The sequence below is a fragment of the Chrysemys picta genome, chromosome 6, assembly GCF_011386835.1.
Source record: "Chrysemys picta bellii isolate R12L10 chromosome 6, ASM1138683v2, whole genome shotgun sequence".
NCBI classification, from domain to species: Eukaryota; Metazoa; Chordata; order Testudines; family Emydidae; genus Chrysemys; species Chrysemys picta.
Window position 1 is genome coordinate 48080489 of NC_088796.1, and position 24464 is coordinate 48104952.

General features: G+C 41.2%; 1 protein-coding gene across 8 annotated transcripts in view; it reads right to left on the reverse strand.

Moving 5' to 3' along the window:
- ARHGEF28 (Rho guanine nucleotide exchange factor 28) overlaps window positions 1-24464 on the reverse strand; it is a 186951-nt gene that overhangs the window by 146874 nt on the left and 15613 nt on the right. For all 8 annotated transcript variants that reach the window (XM_005288256.3, XM_005288255.5, XM_008167521.4 and 5 more), the window contains exon 2: window positions 23460-23503. In XM_005288256.3, coding sequence (XP_005288313.2) covers window positions 23460-23492 — 33 coding nt within the window. In that variant the 5' untranslated portion in view covers window positions 23493-23503. The remainder of the gene's footprint in view (window positions 1-23459; window positions 23504-24464) is intronic.

Genomic DNA, 24464 nt, shown 5'->3' on the forward strand with positions numbered 1-24464 from the left:
GACATTAGATATAAACTTTGTAGATTTTAAGGAAAGAATTCTCTCAACATTACATGCACCTCTAAACAGGGCCGGCTCCAGGCACCAGCCCACCAAGCATGTGCTTGGGGCGGCGCCTGGAGGGGGGCGGCGTGGCGGGGCGCTCCTGCCTGAGAGCGGGGCCGCGACTGGGCTCGCCGCCCTCCCCGTGGCGCTCCGGCCGCCGGGGGCTCTCCGCCCTCCCCTCGGCGCTCTGGCCGCCGGGGAGAGTGGAGAGCCCCAGCTGGGCTCTCCGCCCTCCTCCCGGCGCTCTGGCTGCCGGGGGCTCTCCGCTTTCCCCCCGGTGCTCTGGCCGCCAGGGAGAGCAGCCCTCCTCCCGGCGCTCTGGCCGCCGGGAAGAGCGGGGAGCCCCGGCTGGGCTCTCCGCCCTGCTCCCGGCGCTCTGGCTGCCGGGGAGAGCGGAGAGCCCCGGCCGGGCTCCCCGCCCTCCTCCCGGCGCTCCGGACGGTCGGGGATTGCTCGGTGCCCTCCCCTGCCGCGCTGGGGGTGGGGGGGGGCGGCGGCCACCCTAGGCAAAAACGCCAGAGCCGGCCCTGCCTCTAAAGGTGAGATGAGAACTTGTAAACTTGCAGTGGTATGTTGTAAGGAAGATACATTGGGGGTAGAACATATTCATTATTCCAGAAATACAGAACTCAACAACTTGAGGAGAATCCCCACAAATTCTTAACTGAAGTGGAACTTTTACCCTCCCTGGAAGCTGTAACCAGGCATTAGAATTCAACATAGTCACACACATATTAACCACCGCATTCCATGATTGATTTGTAGGCAGTCTCACTGAAAAGGAATATTTATTTTAGTTATTTAAAGCCAGCCACTAGGCATCTGTGCACCATCAATATGCTAAAATAAATCTGGTTTACTGACTGCATTAAGCTTACTTCATTATTTAATCAGGGGACACCTCATTTTATTATTGATAATAATAATAATAATAATAATAGATTTAGGTGTGTTACACTAGCATACAGAAGCCCTAACCAAGATCAGGACCCCACTGTGCTAGGTTCTCTACACGCATACATAGAATTCAAGGCCAGTAGTCACCATTATGATAATCCAGCCTGACTTCCTACCTAATACAGGCCATACAACTTCACCCAATAATTCCTTCATATGCATAGTATGAGACTGTCCCTGCTGAAGTCTGAAGTCTCTGATTTTTTTTTTAATTGAGCATTACGATACTTCTCCAGCATTATAATGAACCATTTAGGTGAGTCTAAATATTAGGGCTGTCGATTAATCACAGTTAACTCACATGATTACCTCAAAAAAATTAATCATGATTAATCGCACTGTAAAACAATAGAATACCAATTGAAATGTATTAAATATTTTTGGATGTTTTTCTACATTTTCAAATATATTGATTTCTATTACAACACAGAATACAAAGTGTACAGTGCTCACTTTACATTATTTTTATTACAAATATTTCCAATGTAAAAATGGTAAACAAAAGAAATATGTTTCAATTCACCTCATACAAGTACTGTAGTGAAATCTCTTTATTGTGAAAGTGTAATTTACAAACATAGATTTTTTTTGATTACATAACTGCACTCAAAACCAAAACAATGTAAAACTTTAGCGCCAACAAGTCCACTCAGTCCTACTTCTTGTTACGCCAATTGTTAAGACAAACAAGTTTGTTTACATTTACAGGAGATACTGCTGACTGCTTCTCATTTACAATGTCACCTGAAAATGAGAACAGGCATTCGCATGGCACTTTTGTAGCCGGCATTGCAAAGTATATACATGCCAGATATGCTAAACATTCATATGCCCCTTCATGCTTCGGCCACCATTCCAGAGGAGATGCTTCCTTGCTGATGATGCTCGTTAAAAAAAAAAATGTGTTAATTAAATTTGTGACTAAACTCCCTGGGGGAGAATTGTATGTCTCCTGTTCTGTTTTAACCACATTCTGCCATATATTTTATGTTATAGCAGTCTCTGATAATGACCCAGCACACGTTCGTTTTAAGAACACTTTCACAGCGGATTTGACAAAACGCAAAGAAGATACCAATGTGAGATTTTTAAGGACAGATACAGCACTCGACCCAAGGTTTAAGAATCTGAAATACCTTCCAAAATCTGAGAGGGACGAGGTAGGGAGCATGCTTTCAGAGGTCTTAAAAGAGCAACATTCCAATGCAGAAACTACAGAACCTGAACCACCAAAGAAGAAAATCAACCTTCTGCTGGTGGCATCTGACTCAGATGATGAAAATGAACATGCGTTGGTCTGCTCCGCTTTGGATCATTATCGAGCAGAACCTGTCATCAGCATGGACACACATGGTGGTTGATGCATGAAGGGACATATGAATCTTTAGCGCATCTGGCACATAAATATCTTGCGATGCCGGCTACAATGTGAACACCTGTTCTCACTTTCAGGTGACATTATAAACGAGACGTGGGCACATGACCATCCTTAGGATTTCTGGGACCCTACGCAGTATTATTAAACTGATGCACCTATGCCTGACAGCAGCCTGGGCTCGCAGTCTGGGTGGGGGATGGATGAGACAGCAAGGATACCGAGCCGCCCGGCCCACCTCACAGTGGTGGAGAATCACAGTTCCCCGCAGAGACCCCCGTACCCTCTCCCTCACACAGAATGTGCGGCGCTGGCTCATTCGGCTCTGTGAATACAGCCCCTGCCTAAGGAGACTGAGGTGCACGCTGGGTGTGTGGGAGCCAACCCACTCTTATCTGCTGTCATGGGTGGTGGGTGAAGCTGCCGCTTGGGGAGGCTAGCTCCCCAGCCCACCTCTTCTGCCTCAGGCCCCACCCCCATTCTGCCCAGACCCCGCCCCTCCCCACTGTCTCCCTCCCCCTCCCTGCTCACCCCCCTTCCAGACAAATCCTTGAACCCAAATGAAGCAAATGACATTAGAAATAAATTGCAGAATAGTGGGCGGGTGGGGGGGGGTTTCAAAAGAAAATGAAGAATGTTTTCCACTGGATGCCGGAAGGTGAAGACTGGACATGCAGAAGGTACCTAATTAAAAGCACTAAACTTGGGAATAAAAAATGTCAGTCACAGGTATTTTGATATACCCTGAAATTTGTCAGAGATTTATTTGCAAAAACTTTGTAGTAAGGGCGACTCAGCTGCCCTGCTCAATACATTAAATGTTATGTAATACATGATGCAGCTCCTCTATTTTACATTTTCTTAATCAGTATTTCTAAGCTGATTTTCTATTTTAAATGTACTCTTAAACCTTCATAAAGTAATCATTCCAGATTACCTCATATTTAACTCACTGAAACAAAGCCATTATTTTAAATTAATCAGTCACAGAGGTTTAGGGTACATCTACACTACAGGGGGGAGTCGATTTAAGATACGCAAATTCAGCTACGTGAATAGCGTAGCTGAATTCGACGTATCGCAGCCGACTTACCCCGTTGTGAGGACGGCGGCAAAATCGACTTCTGCGGCTTTCTGTCGGCGGCGCTTACTACCACCTCCGCTGGTGGAGTAAGAGCGCCGATTCGGGGATCAATTGTCACGTCCCGACGGGACACGATAAATCGATCCCCGAGAGGTCGATTTCTACCCGCCGATTCAGGCGGGTAGTATAGACCTAGCCTTAGTGTGTTCATAATAATGTTCATTGCTTTTAGAAAAAGGGAACACAAATTTACTTTGTGTGATCTCCAAAACAGACATGTTTATAAAATGTCACCAACTTTAAAAAATATGTTTCTAAAGATTTTAGGCATAACAAAGGACTTTATATCTTACTAAGATACTGATTTTGCTGGAGGGTTCTCTTAAAACTAGTTCATCAAATATTCAGAAGTAAAGAAAGCTGGACAAACAAGTTTCCCTATCTGAAAGGAAAGGGGTGTTGTCCCTTTAAGAGCTAGCCTCCCTTCAACTGGGGGGGTGAAGGGAGAAAGGGATGGACAGAAAGGACAGGAAGACTTTGGAAGCAAGTTTTTTGTACTATAGTAATTAAAATTAAAGTGTGTATTTTAGATAAGACTGGTCTTTTGAAGGATTTATTTAAAAAACTATATGTCTGAAGATCCAAGCATTTAAGGCTAAAGATGAATACTCAGATTGTAGATCTAAAAATCTATGCAAGGATTTTTTAAAGATGTGATTTTATAATCTTAAGCAATCTTCTAATGAAATATTTTAAAGCAAATTTTAAATTAAGGTCCTGTAGACTAACATGTTCTGAGTAAATATTACAGTAATGCACAACTGTTTTTGACAGTAAATTCAGAAACTGACAATATATGCATAGGGGTTGGCAAATGCCTGTTAAATGGCTTCATTACCACTTGAATGGCTCTTTAACAGTTTCAATATTGTGCTAATTGGTCTGGCAGGCTGGAAGTTTTTTTCACTTTTAAGTTATTAGATCCTCCTCCGAAATAAGAGTCACTGGGCTGCAGCAGCTAGCTGTGGGAGCTTGCAGGAAGGGTCAGAACAAGGCTAGGAAGAGGCGGGAGGGTAGACGCTAAGACCCAGGGGTGCCCCAAATTTTCAGGTGCCCTATGCAGCTGCGTATGCTGCGAATGCCTAAGGATGGCCCTGAATGGGCAGCATTATCTCCTGCAAACTGTAACCAAACTTGTTTGTCTGAGCAATTGGCTGAAGTAGGACTGAGTGGACTTGTAGGTTCTAAAGTTTTACATTATTTTATTTTTAAAGCAGTTATTTTTTGTACATCATTCTATATTTGTAAGTTTAACTTTCATTATAAAGAGATTGCACAACAGTACTTGTATTAGGTGAATTGAAATATTCTATTTCTTTTTTTTTTATAGTGCAAATATTAGTAATCAAAAATAAATATAAAGTGAGCACTGTACACTTTGTATTCTGTGTTGATTTCAGTTACAATATATCTGAAAATGTAGAAGACATCCAAAACTATTTAAATAAATGGTATTCTATTATTGTTTAACAGTGCAATTAATCACGATTAATTTTTTAATCGTTTGACAGCCTTACTAAATATTTTAAAGCAAATCACTTACAAAATTTTAGCTCAGTGATTTTTTTGGTCAGATGAGAATTGGTTAAAATGTCAAAATATTTGCTCTGAGCCATCACAAAGACCTCTGTAAAGAAGCTTAGCTGTTACTATCAACAATACCCGAACAAAACCTGAGACATCAAAAGGAGACAAATACCTGCCACTCCTTGTCCAGGTTAAGTAACAAAGGTCGGTTAACACAAACCAACCATATTGTCTGCTCTATAACTAATCATTAAAAACGAGGACAAAAATAAAAACACGACATATCTTTCGGATCATTTATAATGTTTAGCATGCTCTCCTTTGCTGCTAAAGTTTAGCAAACAATTGCTGGTGATTTGTTCAAAAAGCATGTGATTACCTCTTTGAATGGAATGTAACTGGATACAAGGCTAAGCAGGTATTAAAACAACAACTACACAGAAAAAGGAAGAGTATTAAATTAAACACAGACCAGCAAGCCAGAAATTAAGAGGAAAAAGCCCAACACTTTGTGTAGTCATTGCCTTAGGAGCAGAGTATGACTAATAATATCTTACATAAAGTTTAAAAGAGTTTTTTTCCCGTTTCTTTGGCTTAAAAACGAAATGAATAAATACAACTAATAGGGCTATCAATTAATTGCAATTAATGCATTTTATTAACGCAAATCAAATTAACTAGATTTTTTATAATAGTCATGATTAATAGCAGTTTTATTTGTGTTGTTTATAATAGAATGCCAATTTGAATTTATTATAAATATTTCTGGATGTTTTCCTACAACAAATTCAAATTGGCATTCTATTATAAAACGTGCAATTAATCCTGACTATTTTTTTAAATCTTATGATTAATTGTGATTATTTTTTAATCAGTTGACACCCCTAATAACGAACTAACATATTCCCACAATAGGTGTGTCAGATCAAGCTGTACTTCATGCTTGCTCAACCCGCCACCCCGCCCAGAAAGTCCTGACACAGGCTCACATGTGCTCATAGAAGTAAAGAGGAACTCACGCACCTAAGAGCGTTCCAAAACATTTTCCCTGTGTGACCCCATTTTCACAAATATTGCTTCCCCAAAGAGCACCAAGGAAGCCATTTAAAAATGGCATCCTCCACTCAGCACGACCTCACACCAGTTCAGTGTGGGTGAGGTTACACTGCATGGAGTGTGTCATTTTGTAGAGCAAAATAGAGTCTTTCATGCAGTGTGACCTCATTTATACATTGCATCTGAGGTCACACTGTGCGGAAGATGCCATTTTATAAAATGGCATCCCCCACACACTTTGGATTGCCATGACCCCATCGGGTGATGAAGCGACCCCACTTGAGGTTATGACCCACAGTTTGGGAACTGCTAATTTAGCCCTTCATGTGGAAGATTCAATGAGGGAGGAATTAAAATCATAGAAGACTTGAGGAATGTAAAAGACCATTTATTTATGGCACAACCAAATACAACTCCTCTGAAATGTAAGAGATCCAGGACCAGCAAATGTGGCTTTAATATTTTGGCCATGTCTTCATTGCGAAGTTAACTTAAGATATAACAAGTATTGTCTCAACTCACGTCCTATCCACACACAAAAACCCTTAACTCAAGTGTGATGGTGCTTTTAACTCAAGTTGGATGGCCTGGCAGGATGTATAGGCCAGTGGTTCTCAAACCATTGGTCAGGTCCCCAAAGTGAGTCATGACTCCATTTTACTGGGGTTACTATGGCTGGAATTAGACTTGCTGGGGCCGAGGGCTTCAGCCTTGGGTGGCGGGGCTCATAATACAGGGATCCCCCAGCCTGCAGCCGAAGTCCTTGGGCTTCAACTTTGGCATCTCCATCAAGGGCGGTGGGACTTGGGCGGGCTCAGGCTTCAGTCCCCCCTCCTGGGGTCATGTAGTAATTGTTGTTGTCAGAAGGGGGTTGCAGTGCAATGATGTTTGAGAATCCCTAGTATAGGCTAAAGCTGTAGTTAGCACAACTCGTCAGCTGCTAACACAACCACTCTGCAACAGTGCACATGCTAGTGTGCTACAAGTCCTCCAAACCCTTCCCACAATTCTCCATGCGCACAGAACAGACAGACAAGTTCTCCCACAATTCACTGGGAAAGAATTAATAGAGCTACTCAACTTACAGCAGTGCAAAAAAGCTCATAGGAAAAGCCCCCAGAAGTCTTAGTGCCACACATGAGTGAGTGCAGCACCAGGGTGGACACTGCAGCTCGAGTGTTATTTCTCTGTGCAGCTGCCCGCACTCAAGCCAGGCTAACTTGAGAGAAGTAAGTCAAGCACAGATAGCTCCAGTTAATGCTGCAGTGAAGACATTCCCATAGTGTCAAAGGTCTGAGGTTAAAATAAATTTTTTACTGAAAATGCAACAAACAAAAGTAAGACAACAAATGAGATCACTTAATGCTTTCAGGGAAAGCAAAGGGGCAGAAGAAAAGCCAACTCCTCCCCACAACCCAACCCCCAAGTTCCCTCCTTGGTCCTGATCCCAACTGTCAAACCCCCATCCCTAATTACCAACTGCTATCCAGCTATTAACTCTCCACAGCACCGTCTTCACACAACCTGGGGATGCCCTGGCCCTATCCCACTCTATGAGTCCCATTTCAACTGGTGTACCCCTTATTCCACCCTGCTCCTTCCAGCTTTGGACTGCTGCTCCACCTCAGTGTTCAGTCACTCCTTCTGCATGTAGAGTAGTTATGCTGGGAGAGATTTAATGTGCAAACAAACAAGATAGGAATTTACAATTAATTATGGTTGCACACAAAAAAAGTGGATGCTGTGTCATGCAGCAAGAAGGTAACAAGACCCCTTGCATAGGACTCTGGTGTGGAGACACCCTGAATATTACACTCAAGTCTGGGCATCACATAACCAGCTAAACACTGAAATCCTTCAGATTTATCACAGCACAGCAATAAAAATTACCAGGATACTGAAGGGATTAATACATAATGGAAGACTGAGGGCTAAGTTTCTAGAGTACAACTTGTACAAGTGTCAAGTAAGGTGATGGCAAGGAAACCTAGTAGTTTATGAGTATTCAAAAGGTGTAATCCTCAAGGATGGAGAGGAGTTATTTATTGTGATACACAGAGATATAACAGGGAGTACTAGGACAAACTTCAGAAACTTAGGCTGAGCATCCAGGAAAACTTAGTGAAAGTAGAACGTGCTAGGATGTGGAATCAGTGGAGCCAATTAGGGAGGGCTGAGGGGAACGAACACCCTCTCCTCAACCTCAAGGTTTTGGGGTTTGCTCAAAGTTCCATATGTCACAGAGACGGGATGGGAAGGCATTGCCTGACCACTTTTAACCACTGGTCCCATTCTAAATCAGAATGCTGCTGCCAGAACGGTCCAAAACTTTGCTCCAGCTGCATGGTCACAATGCCACAGAAATTTGACCCTGCCACCCCTCCATACAGAGAGGCAGCCAGGCCAAATTTCAGTGAGTGGCATTACATGTGGTGCATGTGTTCACAATGACACTCAATGTATGGCCCAGCTGTACCTCTGCCCAGACCACCAGGCCAAAATGGGATTGCAACCTTGCATACAAGGAGTCTGTTCCTATAGGGCAGAGAGCATGGGAGCCCTGGAGGCACCAGCTCATGCACTGTGTGGGTAAAAGAGTGGGGGGTCTCCCTGGCCGAGGGAGACCCGAGGTCCCTGAGGGGGAGGAGACAAGCAGGGACCAGAACAGGGCCCCAGCCAAGGGGCAGGAGGGACCTGAATTTGCCCGCCCCCCCCCCACGTAATATTTGAATTGGCGTCACTGTGTGGAATAGTCTTTAATGGAAATGGTTGCTCAGAAAACATAAAATGATATTTTTACAAGAAGGTAGAAACAAATGTCTTTCATGTTCTGAACAACAGAACATATGACGTATAACAATCACCAACAATTTTTTGGTTAAAAATCACCAACCCACAGAAGCCACTTCTCCAAATGTAAGACTCATGCCAAGTGATCTCTGTGTCTTATAGACTTGTTTAGGCTGCCTGACCTCTTCAGAAGACCTTTTAAGTCAGCATTATACAAACTCAAAATACAGGCTAATGGGCCAGCCTCAGGGAAGAAACAGCAATCACAAACATTAACACAATTATTAAAGAATAAAACAGACAAATGCGCCCATTAAATCGTTCCGTAATATTCAATGACCAGCTTCTCCCTGTAATCTCTTTTTTAAAAACCCAGCATAAAACAACACTAATCACATTTCTAACAGTATAAATGGCAGCTAGTCTGAGGGGAAGGGAGCAGGGAGTTTTCAGATTCTCCCACTTGGTGATGTAATCAATATAGCTGGAGAAGAGGGCAGTCAGGTGGAGCTAACTCCAGTGGAGCTGCTGGCTGGAGATGGCGCTTACCTGGAGGCCTTTGAGGAACTAGCCCAATTTTTCTGTCTGTGATAAACCAGGTTTTAAACATTACACCATTCAGCACACAGTTTGGGGAAAATCTTGTTCATTATTAGAAGTATTACTCAAGATTTCTCCTTTCCTTTCTCGCAACACCAATAAAGGCTAAAACACACCATCTATACTAAATAATACAAAATTTATAGAAACATATGTAAGAAACAAAAGAGCTACCTCAAGAACCTTATGAATGAGCTGTTGACAACAGCCAGTCAGAAAATGTCCATCAATATGATATTTAATACAAAATGGAGAGGAATTTTGAAAATTCTCTACCTCCCTATTTTTCACCTGGTTTACTGCCGACCATCAGAGACCAATTTTTTTTTTTATTTGCAAAAGGGCCATGAAGAGAAACACGCCATCTGATTTTTACTATTAGCTGAAGCAATGAAGAAGACTTATTAGATAGATTACCGCCTTCAGTTTACTTCATTATAAATGGATAACCTTGATTATTTATTATTATATAATGTGATAGTTTTAAAGCATCCCCAGTAACAATTAGGGTCCCTATATGCTAGACACTGTACAAACACATAGGAAGACACAATTCCTGCCCTGCAGAGATTACAATCTAAAGACCAAATATCAAATAAAAGGGAGGGGAGAGGGATACACCATACAAGCAAAGTGGTCAGGGTGATGAGGGACATGGTTTGTCAGCTCCAATTCCTTCTCTTTTAAAATAGATCCCATTATTCTAAATATATTTCTTCAGCATGTTTTATTTTGGCAGTGACTTTGCATATAAATGTAGGCCAATAACCGTGCGTGCACTTTTGTGTTCACACCAAAGCATCTACCCACTAAGGGCCCAACCCAGCTCAATAGTAACACTCACTGGCTTCAATCAGAGCTGGATCAAGCCCCACAAGTGGGGCTTTATGGATCAGTCAATGTAAATGGGAGATTAACATACATTATAAAAGATCATCACTTTTTAAATAGTGTTTTCATTCGTACAGCTTGAAATCACCGTTAAATATGACAGTTACTTTGGGCTGGTTGAATATCCAAACTATTGCCTAGAATTGTATCTAGCCCTAACATAGCTGAGCACAGAAGCAGAAAGGAGCGAGGAGCCTTCCTCAGTCTCCCAGGAGGAAGGTGGCAGGGAGTAGGCAAAGTTATGGCTCTGTCCCCTCAAGTGCTAGCCAACAGAATAGGGTGAACATGTGGGAGGAAGTGTGCTGCACCCCATAAAGTGATCTCACAAGTTACCCTCCCCAGTACAATACGGCAGATCTGGGTGGAACTGTGACTCTGAGGTGACACTCCGAGGTGACATGCCTATGCTCACCATCCCGTCCTATGGGCTCTGTTCCTTCTAAGGGGGCTCCTCTTACTAATCCAAAACCATTTAACGTCTAATATGAAAACAAGTGTCTAAATGTTTTCACGTTTAATTTATTCACATGTACAACAGCACTTAATTTACCCAAACAGGTCTAAGTATAATGGAAGCTGCCTACTCAATTTTTCACTGTAAATGGCAAGTGTGGAATTATATCATATCCATCTTTTTTTTTTTCCTTCTCATGGACATTTCCTCCTTCTTCCCTGTGATTTTCCTGAAGGAGTTGGTTATCCAGCCCAAAGGGTAATCTCCTGGAGTCCTCACACACTTTTTCATTCAGTCTTCGCTCAGACAAAATTCCCATTGAAGTCTTTCCTGAAATCTAACATCTATTCCCTATTATACTGTAGTTTGATTGTAAGATTTGGGGGGGAGGGGAGAAATCTTTTCACTGTATGTGCATAAAGTGCCTACCATAATGGGGTCCTGATCCCTGATTGGGGCATCTAGATGCTACTGTGACACAAATCAAATTAGTTCAAGGTCGCTAGTACCAAAATTCCCTACTCTCTCTTTTTCAATCAATTTCTCCCTCTCAAAGAGTAGATTCATTATCACTTCTCCCTGGTATGATGCTGTGGTTTTTGGATCACAAAACAATCCTTTTCATAAGCAAGGATTCTCTTGGTTGATGCATGTTTTGCTGTGTTTCTTACCCACTAGATATCTGGGTAGTTAAAAATTGCCCACGAGTATGGCAGCCTGTGCTTTCAAAAACCTTGAAAGTCAGTCAAGGAATTTGTTGTTTTCACTCTCTACCCCAGGTGGCCTGTGGCAGAGCCCTGATGTAGCTTTTCCATTATTTCATTTTTCATTCCTTGTATCTTTAGGAAAAGATCTGACAACTAACTTTTTTAAAATCAGGCATAATTTTGTGTATGTTCTTATTCAGATACGATGTACTATAAAGGTACCTGTTCACAAATACCTGTAATGGGTTTCAATTTGGGTCTTAAGGAACTATTCCCACCCACCGTACTGGAAAGAAATATCCTGAAAGAAGAAAATAATTTAGAAGTTAATGAACCTAACTAGCCCAGGTATTTGCTCAAGCACCCCTAGAGAGAGGAAACGTCCTCTGAAAAGTTATCAGAGGATCAAAAGAATTTTGAAATGCTTGTACAGTTGCAGAACGAAATGAAGATTGTACCATAAGGTACAATTAACTGAAGTAAGTTATAATATAGAGATGCCTTTATAGGGATAGGCTATATGTATGTTGACTTCTGAGAAAAACAGCCAACACAGGTCTTGGTACACTAGCATTTTGTTTCTAATTTCCCATCCCTTGCACTAGCAGGAAAGCTCCATCAGACAGACTGCCAATGGCTGGCAGCATTTTAACCATACTATTGTCTATATATGCTCTGAGCAAGTTTTAGATGGCACACTAGTTAAAACTCCAGCTGCTGGTCTGCACTAGTTCTTCCACCATTGCTACTACTAAACTAAGCTACACTGGTGGCAACAGTGGGAAATCTGAAGAAAAATGATGGTGTAGACAGAGCCTTGATAGCTAAACACATTAGAAAGGAAGGAGGATCTGGGGGTTAGGGTACTATCCTAGGATTTGTGAAACCTGGATTCAAGCACCTGTTCTACCCACAGACTTCCTGCATAACCTTAGGCAAGTCACTTCAATTCTCTGTCCCTTAGCCCCCATTTGTAAAATGGGAACAACAGCACATCTCATGGGTTGATGCGACCATAAATAAGATTATTCAGCACTTGGATTTTATGGTAATGGGGCCCACATAAGTACCTAAGAATGAAACGTAGGACACCTCAAAGAACCTTACCAAGAACAAAGCACTGACCCAAACAAAAAAAACAGGACAAGCCAAGGAACAGACATCTATAGCTGGTCTGAAAACCCACATTTTCCCCAACAGAAATCTCATTGGAAAAACCTACTTTTAAAGTTTTCTACTGAACATTTTGGGGGTTTCTGTGGAAATTTTCATTTTGTTTTGATTTAAAATTATATTTCAAAACAAAAACCATCATTTTGTTTCTGACTTTTGAAACAAAATGAAATATTTTGCTTCATTTTCTAACTTTTACCATCTGGAACAGAGTAAAAAGTGTGAAAAGTGGGCTTTTCCACAATTTCTTTTAACAGCTAAAGGAGCAGGAATAAAAAAAAGTGAGCAAAAGCCCCCAAAATCAAAAAAGGGAAACATTTTTTTGTTTCCAAAAATCCAAAACAAAATGACTTTGTAGTCAAAATAAAATGAATGCATTTATTTTTAAATTGTAAAATCAAAATGAAATTTTTCATTTTCAATTATCCAAGTGATAAATCTTTTTTGCTTTTTAAATCTACATTTTCTCTCTCTTTTTTTTTTTTTTTTTTTTTTTATAAAAACAAGGCCACATTTCCCAGCAGGAAAGTTTGTGAGAAAATTTTTGGTCAGTTTCACTGTTGCCTGGCATAGCCTGTTAGCCAATTTCCTCCGCTGCTTACATGGGTCTTTAATACAGCAGAAGTGAATGGGATTTTTTTTTTTTTAAATAGGAGCGTTTGATAGTAAAATCATAAAAATTGGCAGGGAAACTAAGGGGCAGATGTAGTACCTGAAGCTTCTGCTAACTCAATTTTTTTTAAGACAAGATTTCATGTTGACACTGTCCTTTTAACAATTCTGTTAATGATGTGTGAGAACAGGTCATTTAAACAATGCTGTATTGGCTCTATAGGAGTACAAAGCAGTAATGACTTACTGCAGGAGCAAACTGTCTCCTGTGTGGCAAAACCCCACAAAAGCACCAAGGAAACATCATGAATTTAAAAAACTGTTAGTGTCCCAATATTCCTTTGGGAGGGACAGGATCAATGCACTACCAAACAAGTTGGAAGAGAGACCTACCCAATGCTTATGGGTTGTAGTGGAATCTTATGGATATCAAGACAGCTAAATAAAGACCTAGTGTCTCCATATTGCTCTCCTGGCCTCTTCTCCCCTGTAGCAACATGGCTCCTTCTGGAGAACAGCCTCGCAGAAGCAGATTTCACAGCACAGAAGGTGAATCTGCTTGAAGATGATACCAACTGGGGCACTGTTATGTTCTACAAGGAAATATCTGCAGCTTTGTGAGTCGATGATGCCGTAGGCCTTGTGTACAGTGGTGGTGGCGTCTAGGGTACATGTAACTACATGCAGCAATGAAAGGCAGACTGCATCCACACTGTGGTACGTAGCTACGCGCAGCAGTGAAAGGCTCTGGCAGTGGGAAAAGGGCTCCAGCAGCTGCCAGAGCCTTTCCCCCTGCCTCTGCCTGCCAGAATCTTCCCTGCTGCTAGAGCCTTTTAGTGTCAGGCAAAGGCTCCAGCAGCTTCCTGCTGCTAGAGCCCTTCCCCACCACAGGGAGCTAATGGAGATTTTCCCCACTGCGAAAGCCTTTCCCAGTGGCAGAGAAGTCAGCAGGACACTACCTGCTAAAAATATTTCACTGTTATAGCAGTCTCTGATAATGACCCAGCATATGATGTTCATTTTAAGAACACTTTCACTGCAGATCTGACAAAACGCAAAGAAGGTACCAATGTGAGATTTCTAAAGTTAGCCTCAGCACTCGACCCAAGGTTTAAGAATCTGAAGTGCCTTCCAAAATCTGAGAGGGACGAGTTGTGGAGCATGCTTTCAGAAGTCTTAAAACAGCAACACTCCGATGCGGACACTACAGAACACAAACCACCAAAAAGGCAAATCAACCTTCTGCTGATGGCATCTGACTTTGGATGGTTTTCAAGCAGAACTAATCATCAGCATGGACCCATGTCCCCTGGAATGGTGGTTGATGCATGAAGGGACATATGAATCTTTAGTGCATCTGGCATGTAAATAGCTTGCGATGCCGGCTACAACAGTGCCATGTGAACACCTGTTCTCACTTTCAGGTGACACTGTAAACAAGAAGCAGGCAGCATTATCTCCTGCAAATATAAACAAACTTATTTGTCTGAGTGACTGAACAAGAAGTAGGACTGAGTGAACTTACAGGCTCTAAAATTTTACATTGTTTCATTTTTGAATGCAGGGGTTTTTTGTACATAATTCTACATTTGTAAGTTCAACTTTCATGATACAAATACTGTAGTGCAATCTATTTATTAGGTGAATTGAAAAATACTATTTATTTTGTTTTTTCACAGTGCAAATACTTGTAATCAAAAATTAATATAAAGTGAGCACTGTACACTTTATATTCTATGTTGTAATTGAAATCAATATATTTGAAAATGTAGAAAACATGCAAAATATTTAAATAAATGGTATTCTATTATTGTTTAACAGTGCGATTAATCGCAATTAATTTTTTTAATCACTTGACAGCCCTACTTTTAACATCTTGCAAGTGTTTCATCAAATGCTTGTTTTCTCTCTGTCATTTTAGTCTGTTCAAATTAAAAATTAAAATAATAAATTTTAAGAGAAGGCAACAAAGATACTATTATAAGTTAAAGTTACCTGAACTAAAACTACATTGACTCAAATGATTTATCATAATTATTGGACATATGGGCTACACAGAATCACATGATGTTATTTTATTGATCAGGTGTTAGTGGTTTGAGTAACCCTGAACATTTGTGTGGGTTACAAGGGAAAATTCTGTAATGTGGACAATAATACTTTACTTTCTAGAAGCTGGAAACAGGTCCTTCAATTAGCTGAAAAACATGTGCTTGAAACCTCTAATTTTCTCTTTCATTATAATTTATTTTTGAAACCATGACGTTTATAGGTGTGGTAACTAGATTGTGATCCTGTTGCTGTAACTGAAATTATGTATATTGAAAATGCATCAAAATAATGCATTTTCCAAATCGAGGAATAACATGGACCATATGTATTTGATTATACTTCACATAAAATCAGATAACCCAACAATGACTGGCTTTTCTGAATATATTTCCTTTTCAATAACAAAAAATAAACAGAAGTCATTATTCATTTGACTAGATTAGACTATACTATGCTGGTAAGATCTTAGACTTGCAAAGAATTTTAGGTGTTGAGTGACTATTCTAAACACTACATTACACATACCCATCCCAATAAGCCTCTTGAAGGCTTTTAATGGTAGCTTGCACACAGGTGGTTAAAAATTCACCTCCTACCGGATCTTCATGATTATTAGAATTACAGCAGGATAACATAATACTAGACGTACCCTATGATTATTCTGTTATCATCATTATTATTATTCATTATTAGAATACATTTTGTATACATCCCTAAGGCTGTCTTATATTTACTTCAGATATTCTCAAATTATGGAGGCAGTATAGTCCAGTGAATACCAGTAAACACAGATGCTAAAAATATTGAGAAAGAGTTTGAAAAGCAAACACCCCAAGGGTCAATTTTAGCCCTATGTACCACCTGGCGTAGATACAAAAATGTGGATCCGCATCCACCAGGATCAACCCACAATCCACTAGCTGTCTTTTCCCTGTATCTGCATCCACACCTGCAGCAGCAAGCTGTCTCACAAGGTCTAGCGATGGGGGGTAGGGGAGAAAGGAAGTGAGTGGGGGGGGACAGGGTCTTGTAGGGAAGAGGCAGTGTGAGGGTGGGGGCTGGGGGTAAGGGGTAGCATGGGGGCAGGGTCTCGAGGAGAAGGGGCAGCACGGAGGAGGAGACAGGAGGGAAAGGGCATTGCATTGCGTGCTGCTCCCAGGGGATTGTGAACGACGACACACAGCAGCAGCAGTGCGTGTTGCATCACAGTGGGGTGGAGGGGTGGGGTGCCAGGGACCCACCCGCTCCAATCCCCGTTGGCTGGGATGGGCCCTGCTGCCCAGAGCCGGCAGGCCGGGCCCAGGACCGGGAGCTCAGCCAGTGCTGCCGGGCAGGGCCATGGTGGGGACACTGGTTCTGCCCAAGGGGCTCAAGCTGCTGGACAGGAAGTGGCATGATGAGTGGGGTGCTGGACAGCCCCGACTAACCTGCTGCCCAGTCCCAGCCACTGGCTGCCAGCCCCAAGCATGCTGCACCGCCTGGGCTGCCCAAGCCGTATGCCGCGGGCCAGGTGCCACTAACAAATAGAGCCCTGCATGGTTGTAGCTGCATCCAATCCACCAACCGCAAAAATGGTCCATGGCTAGCCACATATTTGTAGGGCTCTACTAATACGAAGTAGATAAGTCAGTCTTTAACTACAACCAGTGCATTTTTCCTTTTCTGCCAGTTTTCATTGTGAGATTCTCCATCAGACTGAGTGGAGAAGACATATGAGCTAAAAATCATTCTACTCCTATTGGGCATAATACCTTACAATGTAACACTGAATTTTGTGAAGTTACATGTGCTCAGTATATAAGCATCATCATTTTTCATTCTGTGCCCCCACCACCACCACCTCCGTCAAAACAGACAAACTCAATTAATTCCATCATTTTTCTAATTAATGCAAAAACTCACCTCAGGCACTTCTTCAGAGTCTTCTTTAGAGACCAAAATTCAGGGTATTTCAAACAAACCCAAAAAGCCAGAAAACTGCTTAGTGAAAATGGACAAAAGAACCACTTTCACATCTAATTTAAATACTGACTAGATTGTGTTTTCCATGAAAGCCATGCAAATAAGGCAGGAGTTACTCTAATAGAAGGAACTTCCAAGATGCATGTGTACACTAATTGGACCTGGCTAAAAGAAAATGCCCTTACTCAAGGCCTCCTTCATAGAGGATAGAACAGACTTCTCAGTTGTTTTCAGATCTAAATTGAAAATTACCCAGGCAGGGGAAAATATCATGACTGGCAAGATCCTTAGGAAAGAACCCTGTTGCCTGTAAACCTTAGGGGAGGTACACAGAAATAGACTCCACCTGAGTAACTGCATCAACCTCCTGTTGAGCCTCATTAGGTTTGTCAGGGAGTCCCCAAGATCTACAGTTTATAGGAACCATCTCTCTCTCCCGTTGACCCAAGGAGGCTTGTAGAGTCTCCCATGAGCCCTAGAAGATTTGCATCTCCCAACCCCTCTATGCCAGTCTTAATAGGCTATTCAGGGATGTCTTGAACTCCAGCTTCTGAGAGACTTACAAAACGCATCAGGACACCAGCTGCTCCAGGAGTTCCCTCCACTAATCCTAGGAAGTTCAAAACTCACCATATCCCAGCCCTGGAGGGGATCATTAGTGCCCTCCCAAACCACAACCACCACCCCAGCAAGCCTCAGAGGAATAGATGGCAGTTGTGCAGGGCTAGATTACCCAATAGGCAAACTAAGCACATGCTTAGGGCACCAGCAAAGCAGGGGGCACCAAAAAAAAAAGATTTTTTTTTTTAAATTTGATATTTGATATTTCAAAAAAAGCATCGATATAGTCATCATGGGAAAAATCAGAACTTTGTTAGACTTTCTTACACTCCACTACACACTTTTCCCCGTTTTTTCTGTTCTCTTTTTCTTACTTATCCCCACCTAAACCAGGGGGGCGTCCTACTAATGTAGATTGAAATAATGTGAGGAAATCAGATCCTGACATGTATTGCAATAAATTTATGTTTTATTATTGATATATTCTTCTGAGTTATACGTATTTGATTAGTTTTTTTCCTTTCTTATATATATTATATATATACATAAAAATAGTATACGTCGTGTAATTTTTTTTTTTTTTAAGTTCAGATAACTGAGATAAGGGGCAGGATGAAACATAACCAACTGAGTGGAGCACAGAAACAAACTGGCAGAAGAAAAGAAACAAAAAACTATGGGATTGTTGGAGCTTGTGGCTCAGTTTGACCCATTTTTAGCAGGCCATATCTCAAAATATGGGAATGCTGGCAAAGGTAACCCATCATACTTATCCAAGACAATATGTGATGAACTCATTGGTCTAATGAGTGACAAAATTTGTTCAGCTATTGTGGATGAAATAAGTACTGCTGGGTACTTCAGTTTATCTGTCGACTCTACACCTGATCTTTCACATATTGATCAATTGAGTATTGTACTAAGATATGTGTCTCCCACAGATGGAAAGCCAGTTGAACTATTTATAACATTGCTCAACTTAAAAAGCCACACTGGTGAAGAAATGGCAAATCAAGTACTGCATTATCTGTGCCAAGTTTGCAAAATAGATTTCTCAAAGTGCAGAGGTCAATCTTATGACAACGCTGTCAACATGTCAGGGCGTTATCAAGGAATGCAGAAGCAGCTTTTAGAACAGAACAAATATGCCATATTCATACCATGTGCTGCACACTCTCTCAATCTTGTTGGCCGTAGTGCTGTTGATTGTTGTCTGGTGGCAGTAAGGTTTTTCTCAACAGTACAGTTACTTTATACATTTTTCTCTGCCTCAACACACCGATGGGCAGTTCTTAAAACATATTTGGGCAATGATCGTGTGTTGAAATCTCTTTCTAATACTCGCTGGGAGGCACATGCAGTGGCAACAAGTGCAATTCTGGAATCCTACTCAAAGATTGTGGATGCATTAGAAAGTATAGCTGAAGACCAATCACAAAAGGGAGAAACTATACGAGAGGCAGAAAACATTGCAAACAAGATGCAAGAACTAGAGTTTGTATTCATGTTGACCATATGGAATGAAATTTTACAACACTTTTACCACACAAGTCAAGCTCTCCAAGAAAAAGAATTGGATTTGAAAACATGTGCAGACCTCTGTCAATCATTAGCAGACCACTTACACACTTTGAGGAATGATTTCAAAAGATCTGAAGACATATCAAAAGATATCTTGCCTGATATTAACGACAAAGAAGCCCAGTCCCACAGGCGAATCAGGAAAAAACAAGCACATGATAGCAGTGCAGCAGAAACAGCATTTCACGTATCTACTTACTATGCTATAATTACAGGTTTCAAACTAGCAGCCGTGTTAGTCTGAATCCGCAAAAAGAACAGAAGTACTTGTGGCACCTTAGAGACTAACAAATTTATTTCAGCATAAGCTTTTGTGGGCTACAGCCCACTTCTTCGGATACATGGAATGGAACACACAGACAGACAGCTTCCATCCAGGACACACCACACGATCCATTGTCTACAGCCAAGCTCTAAGATACAACCGCATTTGCTCCAATCCCTCAGACAGAGATAAACACCTACAAGGTCTCTATCAAGCATTCTTAAAACTACAATACCCACTTGCTGAAGTGAAAAAAACAGATTGACAGAGCCAGAAGAGTACCCAGAAGCCACCTACTACAGGACAGGCCCAACAAAGAAAATAACAGAATGCCACTAGCCGTCATTTTCAGCCCCCAATTAAAACCTCTCCAGTGCATCATCAAAGTTCTACAACCTATCCTGAAAGATGATCTCTCACTCTCACAGATCTTGGGAGATAGACCAGTCCTCGCTTACAAACAGCCTCCCAACCTGAAGCAAATACTCACCAGCAACCGCACACCATACAACATAAACTCTAACCCAGGAACCTATCCTTGCAACAAAGTCCGATGCCAGCTCTGTCTGCATATCTATTCAAGTGACACCAGCATAGGACCTAACCACATCAGCCACACCATCAGGGGCTCGTTCACCTGCACATCTACCAACGTGATATATGCCATCATGTACCAGCAATGCCCCTCTACCATGTACATTGGCCAAACCGGACAGTCTCTACGCAAAAGAATAAATGGACACAAATCTGACATCAGGAATCATAACATTCAAAAACCAGTGAGAGAACACTTCAACCTCTCTAACCACTCAGTGACAGACATGAAGGTGGCAATTTAGCAACAAAAAAACTTCAAAAACAGACTCCAAAGAGAGACTGCTGAACTCAAATTAATATGCAAATTAGATACAATTAACTTAGGTTTAAACAGAGATTGGGAATGGTTGGGTCATTACACTAATTGAATCTTTTTCCCCATGTTAAGTTCTCCTCGCACCTTCTATGGGTCATCTCGATTATCACTTCAAAGGTTTTTTTTTTCCTTCTGCTGCTGATAGCTCATCTCAGTTGATTGGCCTCTTATAGTTGGTATGCGTACTTCCACCTTTTCATGTTCTCTGCATGTATAAATACCTTCTGTCTGTGTGTTCCATTCTATGCATCCGAAGAAGTAAGCTGTAGCCCACAAAAGCTTATGCTGAAATAAATTTGTTAGTCTCTAAGGTGCCACAAGTACTCCTGTTCTTTATGCTATAATTGATACACTTGAAGCTCATATGAAGAGGAGAGGTGAAGTGTACAAAAAAGTATCAAGTAGATTTTCTTTTCTAAATGATATGGACTTATTTGATGAACAATATTCACAAGGTTACCAAAAGCTAGTTGACTCATACCCTGTTGACTTGAACATGAATCTCTGTGGAGAAGTACGGCAGTTCCACTGTTATATACGCGCAAAGTTTAATGAAACAGGAAAAATGAAATTCAGTCACATTGATCTTCATGACACAATATTGAAAGACGGAATACAATGTGTATTTCCAAATGTAGAGATCGCACTGTATTTTTCTAACATTGATGATTACTAACTACTCCTTTTCTCAGCTGAAAGGAATAAAAAACCCTCAGAGAACAACAATGTGTCAGGACAGACTTGATGCACTTTCCCTATTGTGTATGGAAGCGGACATGCTTCGTCGAGTCAGCTTCGATGACCGTATCCAGAATTTTGCAATCAGAAAATCTAGAAAGAAGCTATTTTAATTTCAGCATACCTGTAAGTTTTGTGTCATTTCAAAAAATAAAATTTTATTTTACGGTATAGTATTGTTTTTATTTTGAATTACATATTGGGGGGCACCATAATCTTTTCAGTGCTTAGGGCCTCTAAAGGTCTTAATCCAGCCCTGCAGCTGTCCAACTGCAAACCAAATTATGCTCATGAAGCCTCCAATAAGAACATAAGAATGGCCATACTGGGTCAGACCAAGATCCATCTAGCCCAGTATCCTGTCTTCTGACAGTGACCAATGCCAGGTGCCCCAGAGGGAATGAAAAGAACAAGTAATCATCAAGTGAGCCATCCCCTGTCGCCCATTCCCAGCTTCTGGCAAACAGAGGCTAGGGACACCATCCCTGCCCAAATAGTCAAAATAGGCTTATCTGGGACTAAGAAATCCACTAAGGTTTATGTGAGGTTGAGGATGACCTTCAATGAGCCTCCCAAAGCTCAAATATAGTGATGGGCGCTCACTGATTCTAAAGTTTGGGGGATTAACCCAGCAAGCCTCTTAAGGCCTGAACGGGGGCTGATAAGCCCTCCTAAGGCTCACTACTGGTTCTCCTCACCTGTAAACCTCAGTAGCTCCACGGGAAAGAGGGAATGCCTGGCCTCTAACCACCACCCCAAACCCTGCTCTCTACAGCCCCTTAAACTGAGCAGGGGGCTTGGAAAAGAAGAGGATCAGAAGGATACCCCCTTTCTTGTGAACTTTCTGAGGTCTGCAGGAAGGGAGAACCCCCGGAGAGCTTTAGAAGGCTCATCATTCCCTCTGCAAGCCTTTTTGCAGCCATTTTCTCTTTCTTCCATCAATAAGGCTCTCAACAGGTTACAACATTTTGAAGTCTACATTTGCAAGGAAAAGAGACTTTGTTATTGTTAATGAAAGATCAGGTTTCAGAGTAACAGCCGTGTTAGTCTGTATCCGCAAAAAGAAGAACAGGAGTACTTGTGGCACCTTAGAGACTAACAAATGTATTAGAGCATAAGCTTAAGAAGAAGTGGGCTGTAGTCCACGAAAGCTTATGCTCTAATAAATTTGTTAGTCTCTAAGGTGCCACAAGTACTCCTGTTCTTCTTTTTAATGAAAGATCAGAATTCCAGCAGGCCTTTGATGACCAAATACTAAGTTCGCTGTAGCAGATAGCACCATTACAAGTCTGAACATCAATAACTTTTGTAATTAAAAGTTTAATCCTCTAACTTTTCATCCTGGACACCAGATCACAGTAGGGTGGCCAGATGAGAGGAACAAAATATTGGGATACTGGGGGAGGGGGGAGTCCACCGGCAGAGCAAAAAAAAAAAGCCGAGTGCTGCCGGCGGAGCGAAATATCGGGACAAATTGCGATCACAGCTAGGGAGTCCAGTAAACTAAATTTTATTCATTGTATGTCCTATTTTGCTTCAAAGTTCAGTGGCTTTTTGAACGCTGGTGAGTGCCTCTGTTTTTAGTCATGCAAAAACTTCTTGTCCAATCACTCCACATTTTGTTGAAAAAGTGTACCTTAGCCCCAAATATAGACTACAAATTTTGAGGCCGAGAGGAGTTTTTTGTATATGATGAGGAAGGAAAAGGGGGGACAATGACAAATTTGGGTTTATAGCAGAAACACAGTTGCAACTTTAAACTATGAAGTAACTGTTTTCCCTCCCTAAATATTATCTATGTTTCTAAGTACCAAAATTAAGAAAATCTAAAATAATGACCATGAAGGAAAAATAATTTTAAACTGACTTCAACAATGTGAGCCATAATATTTAAAGAGCACTATCCCCAGAAACGCCTGAATTAGACAGTAACATTCAGTGGCCTAAAGCCTCAGTCAGCCAGAGAACAGCTTTCTGTTTTATTCATTCACTTGAATAAGCTGTTATCCAAAAGAAAGAGCCTCTTAGGGCAAAAGCCTAATGTTGTAGAACTTACATAAAGAGGTACTTCAGTGCAGCTCAGCTTCATTGTTACAGCATCTACAAACAGAATAAACCAGAGTAATTATCACACACTGAATCACAGGGCACTGATACTATTCAGGTTCTTATAGCACGCCAGTCACCATGGTGTCTGAATATCTTCCAGAATGAGGACATTAAGAGACTAACTTTATCAAATGTGCAGTTCTTCTCCATTTTCTTACTTCACAGGGAAAAGAAATAAATGTATATTACTAGAGGAGGGGTTGTTTCTAGTTAATATGCTGTTTTTTTTTCTTTACTGTACACAGTAAACTAAACAGGTGAGTGAACATTTCTGAGTCCAGCCACCAAGATGATATAATCAACCAGTTTTAATACTTCACTTACTGTCAATATTAACAACAGAGGCAGAGAAAGAAATTGTAAATTTGATCCAGGGATGTAGTTGCACCTACTCTGGTATTTAACACCAAAAATCAAGTGTCCAGTTTTTGGGTATTTTTTTTTTAACTTCTTCATTTAAGAACCCCACAGGCTTCAGTCTGTCATTGGCTGTCTAAAAAAGCATCTAAAGTGACAAGCAACTGCTTAGAGTAATTTAACAAATGCATTTTAGATGATCAATTTCAATTATTATTATTTTAATATAGTCGAGGTAACACTGGTTTCTAGTATTATATTTTGATTTCCTTCTCTGATGCATCCACAGAGACCATTCCCTAAAAATAACATTTTTTTAAAAAATTAGAAAAAAATCAACCTGGAAGCAACCAAGCCTTTAGAAAGCCCAGGCGGACAAACATACTTACAAATCCTCTTCCTCAACTCACCAAAACAGAAAAGAAAGCCTGTCCTAAAAGGAGGCGCGCTCAACTCGGATGTGGCTGTGTTGTTAAAGTTGAACCCTTTCCAGTAATAATATGATTATGTGCTGCACAGCCTGTTCACGCATCTGCATAACCTTCTATGAGTCAGATATAATTGGAATGTTTCCCGTTTTACATACTGCAAAATT